The 15,271-nt window shown below is 50.3% G+C and overlaps 1 protein-coding gene across 1 annotated transcript in view; it reads right to left on the bottom strand.

Moving 5' to 3' along the window:
• The window catches only part of LOC104838238 (cullin-9-like), a 21,090-nt gene extending 7,023 nt beyond the window's left edge, over positions 1 to 14,067 (bottom strand). Inside the window, exons 1-9 of the mRNA XM_010577867.1 lie at positions 14,024 to 14,067; positions 13,043 to 13,104; positions 11,320 to 11,928; positions 10,344 to 10,498; positions 9,441 to 9,974; positions 3,545 to 3,683; positions 1,538 to 1,728; positions 662 to 1,037; positions 235 to 436 (exon numbers count right to left, since the gene is read on the bottom strand). Of these exons, the coding sequence (XP_010576169.1) occupies positions 235 to 436; positions 662 to 1,037; positions 1,538 to 1,728; positions 3,545 to 3,683; positions 9,441 to 9,974; positions 10,344 to 10,498; positions 11,320 to 11,914 (2,192 nt within the window). The 5' untranslated portion in view covers positions 11,915 to 11,928; positions 13,043 to 13,104; positions 14,024 to 14,067. The remainder of the gene's footprint in view (positions 1 to 234; positions 437 to 661; positions 1,038 to 1,537; positions 1,729 to 3,544; positions 3,684 to 9,440; positions 9,975 to 10,343; positions 10,499 to 11,319; positions 11,929 to 13,042; positions 13,105 to 14,023) is intronic.
• Positions 14,068 to 15,271: the final 1,204 nt, after the last annotated feature.

Consider the following 15,271-nt stretch of genomic DNA (forward strand, 5'->3'; position numbering starts at 1 on the left):
CCCGGGCCCGGCCAGCCGCCTTCTACCTGCCCACGTGCCTCTACCGCACCGGGTCAGCCCCAGGAACGAGCCGGCCTGGGACAAAGGCACACGAGATCCACCTCTCTTCTTGCCCAGCACGCAGGGACACACCGGCCGTCGCGCTTCCGCTGCCACCTCCGGTACTCTCCCCCACCCTGCCGACACAGCCCTCCCCAGCCAGCAAGGAGGGCTGTGCGACACCCCACGGCTCACCCAACGCTCCTGGTCCCCAGCCCGCCCTGGGCTCTGCCGACTTGCTGCTCGGGCTCGGGCTCCTCCTCCAGGATCTTCACGATGTGCTTGAGCCCAGCTAAGCGCAGCCCCACCTCCGAGCTGCTGCTCTGGACCACGTCCACCACGGCTGCGATCTTGGCCAGCGAGCCCCTCTCGCTCGCCCCCTCGCAGCTGCCCAACGCTGGCGGGAAGGAGACGGGGACACAGGCGTTAGGGCAGCAGTAACACCCCCAGCAACTCCCGGGGTGCCACGCACCCACAGACCCACCAGCACCCACAGGACCCCCCGTCCCAGGCAACCTCTGGGCGCCTGGCCTCCCGTGTCCTGCCCAGAGCCTTCCTCCGACGAGGCAACGGTGCCGCCTCCGCCACCGTGCGTGCGCCCCAGCGCGTAGCAGGCGATTACCTTTGATCTGCTCCTCCGTCACCTCGGGGAAGAACAGCCCTTCCCTCTCCAGGAGCTCGCTGAACAGCTGGGAATCCGACTTGGCCGCCACAGCGGGGGCTTGGGGCGGCACTGTGGCTGCGGAAAGGTCTTCCTTCGCCGCTGTGGCTTCAGGGCCAGCGCTCCTGCAGCCGGCACCCTCCGAGGACACCGCGGGGCCACCCCCGCCATCCTGCTCGGCCCCCCTGCCGAGGAAGTATTTGGCGTAGACGTGGGAGCCGCGCAGGTCACACTGAGCGCTGCCCTGGCACCGCTGCTCCAAGACCCGCAGCATCTTCTGGGCCAGCTCCGCAGGTACTGACAGCTGGATCAGGGCTTCTTCATCCACCTCCGACAGCTGGACAGACGGGGTCACGTTAACCCTCACGGACTCACCACAGACCCCACGCCCCTTGTGACGGCCAGCGCCACGACGGACAGAAAGGCTGCACCGCTGGAGGGCCCCGAGGCCATTTCCCAGTGCCACCCTCCCCTGGCAGTCTCCAACCCAACTACCACCAGCCCAGACCTCCCACCAGCACTCACCACCCAACCGCAACCGGCAGAATCACCCCGTGGGCTTGCCTCGCCTACCCAAACCTCGCCGGACACAGTCACCCTTCCAGGGTCACGGGAGACCGCACTTCCTCTCATCTCTCCTCACTCCTTTGCTGTGCCCAGCTCCCCACGCTCTCGCCATCCCCGACTCACCCTCCCCTTGCAGTCCCAGTTCTGCCCCGTTCAGGCCATCCCTACACAGCTCACGCTTGCCATCTCCTCCTCCGCGCCCGGTCCCTTCCCTATCGTTCTCCCTCACTCCCTCCCTCCCAGTTCCCCGCTGCAGGCTCTGGCCCTTACCTGCTCCCCCTGGTCCTGCTGGATGAGAGAGATGATCTCTTTCTGCTCCTGCACTTCCAGCTTCTTCACAAAGAAGAGCAGCTCCCACCACTCGGCACGGCTCAGGGCCTCTGCAGCCTTGGCCGGCTGCTCCCCCAGGTAAGGCAGAGAGTACAGGCCCCCAAAGGGCTTGCAGAAAAACGGCTGCGCAACTGCAGGAGAGCAGAGCAAGGAAGGGCACTGTCAGCTCTGCCAATTCCCCCATCCTCTGCTGCACACCCCACATTCCCCAGGGAAAGAGCTCGTGCGGACCGTCTGGGCAGAAGAGGTCCCCACCGTCCCACAGCCTGCTGTGGGAAAGGGAGGTGACAGGAGGGCAGCGAGAAAGGGGGAACGTGCTGGGAGGAGACCCCACAAGCTGCAGAGATGGGGATTACCATCTTCACTTGAACCTCTTTGGGCTGTAGAACAGAAAAAGCACACGCTTAAAGTGGGCAACTCTAGCTCACTGCTCCCCCAACCTGTTCCCACGGTGCCTGGACCAGCCAGGGCAACGCACTCAGACACCCGGCACCAGCAGAATCCACAGTGCCAGCGTGCAGCTGCAGAAGGGGAAACAGAGCTGGCCCAAGATGCTGGAGGAGTCAATGGACAAGAAGTTACTACTGCCAAGAGCTTCTCTCTTTTCCAAATGCCTCCTGCTGGGTATCAGGGCAAATACTCATAGGCAAAAGCAAAACAAGACCGCATAGCTATCATGCTCCTTTTAGCTAATGCATCCAAAATGAAGAGAGGGAGATAAAATGTTATGTAGGTTCGATATTCCTTAGGTAATTTAGAAATAAGAGCTGAATCAACACTTGCTGATATCTGCTAAGCAACAACTCGCAGCTTTCTCTGCAAATGCAAGGTGGGAGATATTCACCACCTCAAGACTCAACAGAAAAGGGCCAAACTCACTCCAAGAGACTCAAGCGTGCTAAGAGCAACTAGATACACAGCTAATTACCAACAGTCAGTCAACATGAGCTAATTTATCCAACCGTCAAGATCCAAAGCAGAAAGCATCTACTTTTTCAGTTCAGTTTCTGTGTGGGATATGATGACTGGTAAGAGTTTTACACAGAAGTGAAATAGAACCCATGCTTCTATCAAAACCAGAAAGACCAAGACAAAAGCCAAAGTCTAACCAAGTTTGTTTTAACTTAACCACTTCAAACTGATGTGCAGTTATGTATTTAGTTAAAAGATGTAGAAGCCATTAAAGAAGCCATCTTTTCAACCGGCAATAAGAATATTTTTTTTAAGTGGATGATTAGCTGCTGATCTCATGTATATTCTGTCTCTTGCAGCAGTTAAATCCAAATCACTCTCTCCAAAAGATGTCCTACAAGATTGCTGGTGTGATAAAAGAGTTACTTTAACAGGTTTCCCTGGCCAGAGTCATGTCAGACGCTGAACGAGGAAGGGGTATCTGAAGTCTGGATTTTCCCTTTTATCTCTCCCAGTACAAGACCAATGTCAAAGGATTCTAGGAGACTCTGCAGATGTCTTATGAAAACTGCATTTAATGCTCACCTTGCCCAAAACTGAGTGGTATGAAGTTAAATAAATTGTTGGCATGTTAATGCTTTTAGAAATCCACATCACTTAAAGGGGATCTGAGGGTCCCTAAAGCAGCTTCATCTCAGAGACAGTCTGTGTTCTTATTTTGGCAGTTTGTTCAGTTAATTCGAACACATATTTTTGACAGTCACAGTTTAAAATAAAATTTTATGCTTTTTATATCATTACTTCTATTATATCATGACAGAAGTCTAGGATTCAAAAATACTCCATGCAACCACAAGCCATGTAATTACTTAACCAGCTCTACATGGTCATACAAACTAAAAGCTCATAATGCTTTCTAAATCCAACCTGCTAGTTGCTATACGCTTAGGCATATAAAGTTCACCACTCAAAAACATACCACAGCAGAACCAGAAAGAGATGATACAGCCACACACATGCAGCACATAATCTCACCTGTGTCTAGATTAAAGCTCTCTATCAGACTATATTCTTTTTCCTGAGCAGCAAGATCTTCCCACTGGTCTCCAAAGCCAATAATCTCCAACATATGCCAATGCATCCAGTAGGTCTGACCTGTTGACTGCCATAAAACCTGTGGGTGAAACAGATCTAGATGATCAGATTTGCTCACTCATTCAATCCTCATGCTACATTTGTTCTCCCATTTCCCAAACGCATGGAGATAGCAAGCACTCTTCAAGTAGAAGACCACCTAATTCATAAACAGATTGCAACACAGACATTGTCTAATTTTTAAGCATACCATCCTTATTAACTTGTTCCCCTGGTTACACCTGGATCTTTATTTAAAAAAAACACCGACTTTGCCTGCAACCACTACAGATCTCATCTAGCACAGCAGCAGTGACAGAAGCACATCTAGTTAAGCATGCCCATTCCAAAAGTGCCCAGCAGCAGCTGCCTTGGGAAAAGCATACAAAGGAAGAGCATAACCAACACTACCTCAAGGCAGAGGAGCTGTATATAAAGGGTCTTGAGGCACAAACCACTTGGTGTATGCAAATGTAAAGAAAACTATTTTTCCTACTCTGACTTCATCTTCTATTGGTTATACTTTTATGCCTTGGTCACTCACCAACCCTCTCAGATCGGTTTTGGGCTCTTGTCAAGCATATCTCAAAGAAGGCAATTGTTTCCCATGCTTTGTCCAAGTTGCCTCTCAAAACCCAAAGGATTTTTTTTATGGCTTCCCATGCCGTAGTTTTACATTTAACCTTCTGAGCAGAAGGAGGACCCAGCAACAGCAAGTACAACATGTCAATACCTTAAAAAAAAACAGCAGAAAAATACACAGGTTGCCTGATTCACTGAGCTCTTTTGGAGTTACACCAGTGCCACTAGGACTCCATTGTGCTGGAGAGCTAAAGAGATAAGATGCCAAGAGACTTTAAGCAAGCACTATATGGAAGGAAATTGAGTTAAACTCTATGCACAACACCAATTAGTCTTCAATGAATCCCTGACCTAAACTAGTTATGTATCAAATATCATCTCAGAGGAGTCATGGAAAGGTATGACTGAATGACCAGACACACCAGTGAAACTTTTTCTTTGGACAGGCAAAGAAAGCAACAGAAAGCAGAGCAACAAAAGAAACATGAGAGGAGGCAGGAGACAGACTCATGATGGACTGGACCCAATCAAAAATGCACATGAATTTGTGTTTTGCACACAGAAGGCCGACAGCAAGACTCAGGCAGGATGTGCTGGTTTTGGCTGGGATAGAGTTAATTTTCTTCACAGTAGCTAGTATGGAGCTATGTTTTGGATTTGTGCTGAAAACAGTGCTGATAATGCAGAGATGTTTTCTTTACTGCTGAGCAGTGCTTACACAGAGCCAAGGCCTTTTCTGCTCCTCACCCCACCCCACCAGCGAGGAGGCTGGAGGGGCACAAGAACTTGGGAGGGGACACAGCCGGGACAGCTGACCCCAACTGATCCAAGGGATATTCCAGACCATGGAATGTCACGCTCAGCATACAAATAAAGCTGGGGGAAGAAGGAAGGGGGGATGTTTGGAGTGATGGCGTTTGTCTTCCCAAGTCACCATTACGTGTGATGGAGCCCGCTTTCCTGGAGATGGCTGAACACCTGCCTGCCCATGGGAAGTGGGGAATGAATTCCTTGTTTTGCTTTGCTTGCACACGTGGCTTTTGCTTTACCTATTAAATTGACTTTATCTCAACCCAGGAGTTTTCTCACTTTTACCCTTCTGATTCTCTCCTCCATCCCACTGCAGCAGAGGGGAGGTGAGCGAGTAGCTGTGTGGTGCTTAGTTGCTGGCTGGGGTTAAACCACGACACAGGATGAGCTGCAAAAGCAGAACTAATCCAAAAAGGAAAGGATCAAAATTTTAACAAACACCAGGGAGAAGCAGTGCTTGTAGCTTGAACTCGCTAGTCACCAGCAGATAAACTGTCAATACAAAGCAAGCGTGATACACAAGATAAGAAAGAGGAACACACATAAAAATCAAGTTTCCCTTCAAAGGGAGACTGATGGCAAAGGCCCTGAAAAGCAAGGACGATCAAGACATGTCATTACAAAGATGATTTTGAGATGCCACTCACTGAATGGTTTGATTCACAAGTTTCTCACATACCTCTGGGGAACTGCTACAGACACATACCTAGATATGAACACAAAGAGCAGGGTAAAAATTACACCCCCAAAGACTGCAGGTACATTCCCAACTTGCTAGACAGACTGGAGGGCAAGGAACACTAATAGCAGCAGAAATTAGGTACTTCCAAATATAACAGCCAACAGTCTTCTTCACTGAGTATTTGTTACCATTTAGACCTGGTTTTGCTGGTAGCGTGAGCCTTACAGAAGACTGTTACCGAAATAAGCCTGGATGGAGCAATTGCAAGTTTATTCAACCTAGTTAAACAGAAAAATAGACAGGAGAAGGAACCTAAAGGACCAACTGGACAAAGGGAATGGAAGTTAACAGTACACTTCAGCTCAAAAGCGAGTAAAAAAAACCTCTGAAATTTATAACACAGGCACCAGGCGAAAAATGTGAAAGGATCTTGGTGCTCTTTCCAAGTGCCCAGTCACATTAAGAGTAAAAGCAAGTACAAGCTTGTAAGAAATATAAAACAGAATTTTAGAAAAACACAGATCTTAAAAATCAAAGAGCATAAGGACAAAGAGAGAATCAGTAGGAAACATATTTCCTTTGCAATTTATCTTTACAGACTGGGTTATAAAAGACAAAAGGGTTATCAACCACTTAAGAAGATGCAAAGCAGTTATTCAGTTGAGGGGGCCTGCAATGAAAAATCACCTATGCATGGTCCAAAACTAGAAGAGTATTCTATTTGAATATTGAGTAAACACAAAAGAAAGTAAAACAGACTGATAACGGGTAGAGGGATACAAATCCGGAAGTTGCCACAACTGAGAGAGAAGCGAAATTCAGTTTGGAGGAGAGAGATGAAACGCATGCCAAGTAATCTGCCAGAAGCACAGTTGGAAAGTGGGAAGGATTTAGGTTATTCAGTGGTGTTTCCATGTGACTGACAAACACTAAAGCCAGTGCCTCTAATTTGAGGGAAAAAAAAAAAAGTTACTTAAATCATCACTACAGCTTCACCACTTTGACTTCAGGAGTATGCAAACCTTTAAAGCATATTTTAGTGGAAAGAACAACTCAAAGCATTCAAGATAAACAATAAATTTGAATTAACAGGTAAACCTGCTTCAAGCTGCGATTCTGACAAATTGATGCATTAGCTTTCTTTGCTGAAGTAACCAATTTTCTAGATTAAAAAAAAAAAAAAAAAAGATTGATTTCATTTGTCAACTTCAGTAAAGCACAGGGCATCAAATGGTAAATTATTAAACCAGAGAAGAAAGTGATTAAGTAGAGGAACTGTGGGCAAGAAATCTGCCCAACAGAACCCAAGAACTTAGGAGTATGAAGGGAAAAGAATGGGAGTAGAAAAAGTGCAAATAAGATGGGCATGCCATATTTGCACAGCACATGCTGTCCTAACAGTTATGCTCTCCTAATACAAGCACATCCTGGTAACACCCACCACCAAACAAGCAGATAAGGCTGAAAGCATCCTTCTTGCACATGCACATTTTAGAGTATTTTGAGCTACTGGTTTAAATTACATCTGCAAGAAGTGCTCCAAAACTAGAAGGCAGTTAACGAGCCTGGACTAGAGTAAGTTAAAGTTACGGAAGGGTGACTGGAAAAATTCATCCTAAAACCAGTTCTCACAGACAAGTATCAGAAGGAAGCAGCAGTCTGCAACTGGCTGAGGAAAACAAAAGAATATTCACACCATTTCCCTGTACACAAGAAAACAAAGAGACACAATAGGAGAAAAGTAGTAAGTCAGTGTTCAGTGTTCTTAATTGGCTAATTTTTATTTGGCTATAAATTAAAATAATGGCATTACACAAAATAAAATGGCCAAGAAGGCTAGAGAATCTCATGCTTTACAAAAGCTGAAAGTAGATTTAAAGGAAATGGTCTTCAAACATGCAGAAGGTAATGTCAAATTCTCTACCTCCTCTCTAGAAAGGTAATGAACTTTAAGTTACAGCAAGACAGATTTGGAAAGAGCATTACGAAGTCATGCATTTCTACAGATACGAGAGTGAGGCTTTTCAGCTATTGATTTTTGAATATCAGCAACACAGAGCTTTGCACTAGCATAGCACTTAAGTCTATTTGCAGGCCATCTAAAGCCACAGGAATCAGCTTGAAGTAGCTTCGTGGTTTAACCCAGCAGGCAGCTAAACACCACACAGCCGTTCGCTCACTCACCCCCGCCCCCAGTGGGATTGGGGAGAGAATTGGAAAAAAAAGTAAAAGCCTTTGAGCGTAGGCTGAAGAGGCACCTCAAGTACAGCTATGACCAACTCAAGTGGCCTCAGACTCCTTATGTATCATCTGCAAAACCAAAGTATGCACTTTTGCAAATTACTTGGGGGAGAGAAAGCAAAACAACAAAAACCACTCCCAAACCCACAATTGCACACACTAACGTGTACAGTGGTTACAGTTTCTCATTGTACTGGTTACTATCTCAATTTAATAACAATTTCATGAACTGAATTATAGCCCTGTTTGCAGCCAACACAATGCTGGACTGAGCAGAGGACATGAGCAGAGACAGCCCTCTATCTATGGATGACAGCCAGCTAAAGCTTGATGTTTAAGAGAACAGAAATTGTGCCTCTAGCTGCAGTGTTTGGGAAGCTCAAAAGCATGGCCAAAGCACAAGATCAGCAGACAGCCTGCAGAAATAACCATACATAGATTAGAGTGACGCACAAAGCCCACCAGCTCCCCACTGCATAGTCAAAACAAAGTCTCAGCTCTCACTGAAGGTGCCCAGCCTTCAGGACCGAGAAGAAAGTCTCAAGAAAAAGGTCTAAGCAGGAGCAAACACCTCCCTGTGCCCACAAAAAGGCCAGAACAGCACTCAAATGCTCTCCCACCTCCAGGCTTGAGTCCAAGCCCTGCTGCTCCAGCACTGACCCATACACTAGCACGATGTTCTGAGAGTGGCAAGAGCTGAATGCCTTAGGCCAAGAATCAGAGATCAAGCCAACAAAGGGAACCTTGTGGTCAGCATTTACAGGCTGCCCGATCAAGGGGAGCCTAATGACAAAGCCTTCTTACTCCAGCTACAGGAGGGGTTGTGTTCGCAGGTTCTCATCCTCCTGGGGGACTTCAATCACCCTGACATCTGCTGGAAAAGCAGCACAGCGAGCTGCAGACAGTCCAGGAGACTCCTGGAGTGCATCAAGGATAACTTCTTAGGCCAGGTAATAGACAGCCCTACCTATCATTTAAGGTCAGCTCACCCAAAGGGCATTTTTAAAGGGAAACAGATCCTGGCATACAGTCGCAGATCAAAAGAAACAGCTATGTAGGCTGTGTCCAACCCAGTGAGAACAACAGTATGCCATAAGTACTGTCACTCACATACTAAGGCTTAAGACCTTCAAGCATCTTTTGCTGTGATACTCATTTGCGCCAGCTAGCCTGTTCCCAAACCACCCTCAAGACCAAACCAGGGCTAGGGACTGTTCCTGGGAGGCAGGATAGAGCCACCCATTTTAAAGGCTAAGAAATCTTAGCAGGACAACCCATACTAAATCAGACTAGCTTTCCTCAGGACCCACACTTCCAGCTCTGAAAGATGACTTCTTTGCCAGGACAGATGTAGACAGTGTCCTAATTACGATACGCCTCTTGTCAAATTTCCTGCACATGAAGACATCATTAGGAAATCATCAGTCACCCCTGTCACTCCCCTCTGCCATCCCAGCCAGACTACTTCTACTAGTGACCTACCTGCACTGTGTGCATGCTATTAGTGCTCTGAAGAAACTCGCCTTCCTCCCCAGCTCTAACATCACCACAGTCCTCCAGCAAGCGCACCCTCATGCCGCGCACCAGGTTTGCCTGCAAGTACTCCACATAGCCACTGCGGTCTGCGAAGTCTGACAGGGTTAGGAAGGCACGACCCTGCTTTTTGTGGGGATCACGATTTGAAGTGAGCACAGGCATTTGGGCAGCAGTGCGGGCTGGGGTCTTGGGGTGGAAGATGGAGTGGGTGGTGCGAGGCCGCAGCTCCTGTTGGGGCAGCGGCTCTGGCTTGTGGCCGTGGTCCCAGCCCATCACGTGCACCAGCTCCAAGATGAGGTTTGCCATAGCCATGCTGAACTCAAACTCCTGCTTCACACGGCTCCTCTCCTCAGCGAGCGGGCTCCGCACAACGCAGTCCTGCTGCTCCCCTCCCTGCTCCACGCCACTGCTGAGCTTGTCCATCAGAGAAGTGACACACAGGTAGCGCTTCACCAGAACGAACAGCAGCTTCCCGGGGATCTGCAACAAGCACGGCTGTCAGAATCGAGCCTGCAGAGCCCCTCCAGCCCCCGGCCCTCTTGGAGCCACCAGCTCATCCACAGTCAGGCTCCCACGATAGCTCCAGACCAGCAGGCAGGAGCAGAGACCTCTCAGCCCACCCTCATCTCCCTGCTCAGAGACAAGGCTCTCCATGTGCCCCTCCACCACTCCCCAGCCTCAAGCCAGGCCCAGATCCTGTGCCAGCTCTCCCCACGCCCAGTCCTGCTCAGCCGCCCACTACCGACTACCTTCCTGTCCTAAACCACAACACCAGCTCTGGCCCCCTCACTCTCAGCCCTCCTGACCCCTAAAACCCACAGGCCCAGGGCTGGCAGGACCTGCCGCTACCTGGGGAAGGTGAATCCCCTCAAAGGACATGCAGTGCTCTTCAGAAGACATCATCTCAGCAAACAGCTCCAGCAAGGTGTAGCGACTGTCAAAGTCCATGTGCTGCTCAATGCCATCCTGCTGGCTCAGCGACAGCAGGACATAGGCCCGGCTCCCTGCAACAACAACAGAAACTCTTCAGGCCCCACAAAGATAACCCTCACCCCACCCTGCCTGCACAATACAGACGTGCAGGCAAGGAACAGCTCTGCTGCTCACTGTCACCCAGAACCACATTCCGTCCTTTAATCTGGGTTGGCAACATTTTGCTCCACTGAATGACACCGTATTTTTTCCACCCCTAAAGCTGTGAGATTCCCCCAGAGCAGCAGCCCCAAATAAATGACTCCAGAACAGGGTTCCAGGGGAGAAAGAAGTTAAGTTTTAACCTGAATCAGCCCCGCATCTGCCCCACTGGAGAGCCACGTGAGCTCGGGCACTAGGACAGGGAAAGCCAGATCTCTTGTGCGACACACCACCACTAGCAACCTTCCAGGCGCACTCAAGCCTCATCAGTCACTTCCGAGCCACGGCAGCTCCTCTCAAATGAGAGGACTGGGAAAGGACCAGCCTCTACCCACCAGGGCCTAAGGAAAGGCTCCCTGCCAAAAACAGGCCAGAGCCTTTCCGATTGAAAGCATGCAGCAGAGACACCCCGACACTCTGCCAAGCCCCTTGGCATAAGTCCTCCTAACAGTTAATCAGCATCCCAGCTCAGGAAGCTGTCAAGGGAAAGAGTTCCTAGGTCTTAAAGCACCCCAGACAACTACAACCGAGGCGCCCCTTGGAAGCTCCAGTCTGATCCTTCCCCTTTTGCCAAAAAGCCCTGAGACACACTGCTTCCCAGGCATCCCACGCCTACAAAAGGACTGGCACCCCTCAGCTGCCCAGCAGCACCTCCTCAGCTGCACTGAGCAGCAGCAGCAGCAGCCCCCACCTGCATCGTGCGAAGCGAGGGCCCTCAGCATCTTGGCGGCACTGCGGCGGAGTTCCTTCTCCTTGTGGCACAGCATCTTCATCAGCAAGTCGAGGGCTCCCGTCTCCTTGAAGGCGCCCGCCAGCGAGCCAATGCTGGCGTACGCGCTCAGCACGTGGATGGTGTTGAGGATGGAGGACTCCGGGGCCTCAGTCTCGGCCATCTGCCGGCCAGCTCGCTGCGTCAGGCTCCTGACATCAGCCTTCATCTCCAGCAGCGAGGCTTCATCCAGCGGGACATCTGCAGCGAACGGGCTGGCTGCCTTCTCCTCTTTCACCCACTGCCCTTCCAGCTTCCTCTTGCCCAGCAGCGCCGGGCAGCTGGCACAGACCTCTTCTGCAGACATCCACATCGAGATGTTCTCCGGCTTGGTCTCTGCGGAGGAGGCACTGCTGCCTTCCACTGCTCTCTCTTCCAAGCTGATGATGCTCCACTGGATCAGGTACTCGGGCTGGCCATCGTAGCCTCGCCGCTGCCGGAGCAGCTCCTCCGGGTAGGCCTGCAGTTTGGCTCCCAGGTGCACAAGCAGGTTGCCATTATGCCTCTCATTCACCATGGCAGGAAACGTGCCTGCAGAGACAGAGGGGAAGCAGAGGCACGCTTTTATTTCTGAGCTGCGTGCCAGGAAAAGCGTGAGCAAGCACCTCAGTTGCTTGACAGTAGAAGTGGCTGAGGCACAGCTTTTGATCTTGTGATACTGCACCCAGGATAAAGCTCTGAAGAAAACCCCATTTTGCAGAAGCTCACATCCCCCCTCCAAGAAAATGAGCCATTGTTTCATATACAAACCCTGTTCCCAGCATTACCGGCACACACAGAAGGAAGTTTTCTCAAAAATCCCAAGGCAAAACGGGCCCATTCAAATCCTCTTATAAGACATCAAATAATGACAGGAGACCTGGGTCTTGTTCTCATCCCTGCCACTGTCCACAGTTGTCCAACAACTGTCGTGTTGTGACACAACCCTGCGCAAGTTGCTGCTTTTGACCTAGAGCTCAAGGCTCTCTCACTGTGGAGCTGGACCTAACTTGAGTCACCAGGCTCTGAAGAAAATCACCAATGTTTTCTCAGATCAAGTTCTTATACATCAAAACAGGTCACTGTCTAAAAGCCACTCAGTATTTCCTCCTCGGCCTCGTCTCAGATATGCTTCGCTTTACAGTTTAGTCAATGGGCAAATTCAACAAAAGGCAAAGATTGCTGCTCTCTGCTGCCTGATTGTTCTGTGTATCTTAGGACTACAAAGAAGCAACCATGACACTTCTCTGCTTTCATCTATGCAGAGAAGAGCACGAAATAATTTGCAGTCTAAGACTGAGTGCCTGCAATGAGCTGGCCAACTGTAGACAGTACCACACACAACGGCCGGACTTCACTACTACAAAGGATGCCAGATCAGAGTCTGATAAGATGGTTCTCAGAGGTGCTCCAGCAGGTGGTAGTGGAAACACATGAACAGGCCCTCTTGTCACTTACACATCCTAGCAAGAGAATCAGTGAAGCAACATGCTGTTCAGCTGATGGCAACACGAGTCATTCTTAAAAAAGAAGCTAACATACATAGCAAATAGTCAATCCATGTACAACCAAAGACTATACTGACCATCAAAGACCATGATAGGCACATTAAAGATGCTTCCCAGGTGCAGAGAGAAGCCTGAACTCCTGAGAAATTCGTACCTACCTTCAATTGTGCCTTCCTTGGACTTTGCAGGCAAGCCAGCTGGGAATCTTCCTGCAGTCTCTCTGTAATAAAAGGACCAAGTTACTCTCCCGTGCTTTATAACAGTCTTTAGAGGCCACACCATAAGCCAAACAATTGTTTTCCCTAACTGTGCTTGTACAGCACACAAAAAAAACCTCCCCCAAGAGGCTCACATAAAATAAAAATCATAGGAAAACAGAAGTCTCTGTGAAGCGTTGTTTTGTTTGATAACTTCACCCTGTCCCCACAATGTGGCATTTAGCATAAAAAAAACTCTTTAGAGCTGAGCTATCAGAAGGGACCCAAAAGGATTTGTAGCTAGGTGGGGTAGAATTTGGATTTAGGGCATCTGAAGAAGCAGCTGCAACGTGTGTGACGAACGAGGCACACTGAGCCTACGACAACCCACAGCTAAATTGTTAGACTGCTTAAATACACAGTCTATGGCAACTTTCAGAGTTATGACAAATGAACACGCCACCTCCGATCCTGAGTCCATAAGGCAGCACAGCACCTGGTTCAGAAGCGCAACCCTCCACACAGGCAGGCGGAGCAGAGCATCCCACCCCATTCCATCTCACCCCAGTCCATCCTGTCCCACCCCAGCCCCGGGACAGCAAGGCCGGTGGCCTGCCTACACAGCGAAACAAGTGAGGCGGATAAAAACGGTTTATCCTCGGCAATGGCCGCCGCGGAAAAGACGACGGTTTTTCTTCCAGGCCGCTTCAGACGCCTCAGCGAGCCCTGCTTCTGCCCCGCGGCTCTCGGCTCACCCCTGCCCCAGCAGCCACAGCTCGGCCCGCAGCGGGGCACGGGACAACGGGGCCCGGCCCCGGTGCGCAGTGTGGGGCGGCTCACCCCCCCAGATCTCCACCGAGACGGGGTAAAAGGAGGCTCCCCCTCACACCCCGACCCCTACGACCACCGGGAAAGGACGAGAATCAGCACCGCCACCCGCACCTGCCGCCACCGCCGCCGCTACAGCTCCTCACTTCCGCATCCCGGGCACGCACGGGCACGCAAACCACGCCCACTACGGGTGGCGGCGAGGGCTAGAAGACCTCGCGGGAGGGGCGGGCTGCGCGCCGGCGCTCTCCGCGCATGCGCCCTCCCGCCGTTACTGGCCCACGGCTCCGGTCCCTTCCGCGGGCCCGAGCGTTTCGATCGGTGTCACCGGGTGGGACCAGGCCGGGCCGCGGGTCGCAGCTGCCGGTACCGACAAGAGTCGGTCCTGCGGCCTGGGGTTGGCTCCCGGCAGCGTTGAGGGGGGTTGCGGCCTGTTTGTGGTAGCGCAGGCCAGGCGTGTGTGACAGGGCTTGCGTGTCCGTCCCCACCCGTGGGGCCTGAACACCGGGGATGGGAGCGAGGGGCAGAAAAAGGAGAAAAAATACCTTCTGATCCCCCTCGGCCTTACTAGAAAGGAGAAGATAATTGAGGTTGGGAGCTGAAGGCGGGAGCTGCCGATGGTTGTGTGGTGTGGTTTCCCCTGGTGATTAATTAACTCTGCTAAAGACTGGGGTAGGCGAAAGGAAGGCTAAAAGCCCGTCATGTCAGCATTAACGTTATTGCAAACGCGGTGTTCACCAAAAATGACCGCAGCGACTTTTTTCAGGTCCGGGGTTTTGGGGTGATTTCAGGCTCGCACCCCACCTTCCGTCTGCCTTGTTCGGGTGACTTCAGTGAGAGCTGCGCTCGCTCTCGGCAGGTTTTTGGGTTGTAAAGCTGCCCTGTTCGCAGTGTTGCTAGAGAGGCAATTGAAGCCAGTTGCACCCGAGTTTGGCGTGTTCCCAGTTCCTTTCCCGCTTTGGTGTTATGCTGATCTGTAATGCCCACACCACAAAAGCTAAATTTTTGTCCTTTGCCCATATTTCCCTTCCTCAAGAGGCCTCAAAGCAGTTAGCTACAATCTAGTAGGTGCAGGTTTCTGTTGGTCTGTTGACATTTGTCTTAAATTACAAACGTTAAAATCAAAGGCTAAATGGACAAGAGTCTGCTTTCTTAACTTGGTCCTGGAGCAGCTTCATGTATGTGCCCAACCTCATTTCTACCCTCGGTACCAATGCAACCAATTAGACAATTCGATGTTTTGCAATAGCAATCAGCAATTTATACAAACAATATAATTGCAATTAACAATAGACTGGATAAATCAGGGCAGTGCTGCATCAGTCTGTGCAGACCATCCCCTAAAGCTGTGGCACCAATAGT

Source organism: Haliaeetus leucocephalus, unplaced genomic scaffold (genome assembly GCF_000737465.1).
Source record: "Haliaeetus leucocephalus isolate CR32 unplaced genomic scaffold, Haliaeetus_leucocephalus-4.0 Scaffold577, whole genome shotgun sequence".
Classification (NCBI taxonomy): domain Eukaryota; kingdom Metazoa; phylum Chordata; class Aves; order Accipitriformes; family Accipitridae; genus Haliaeetus; species Haliaeetus leucocephalus.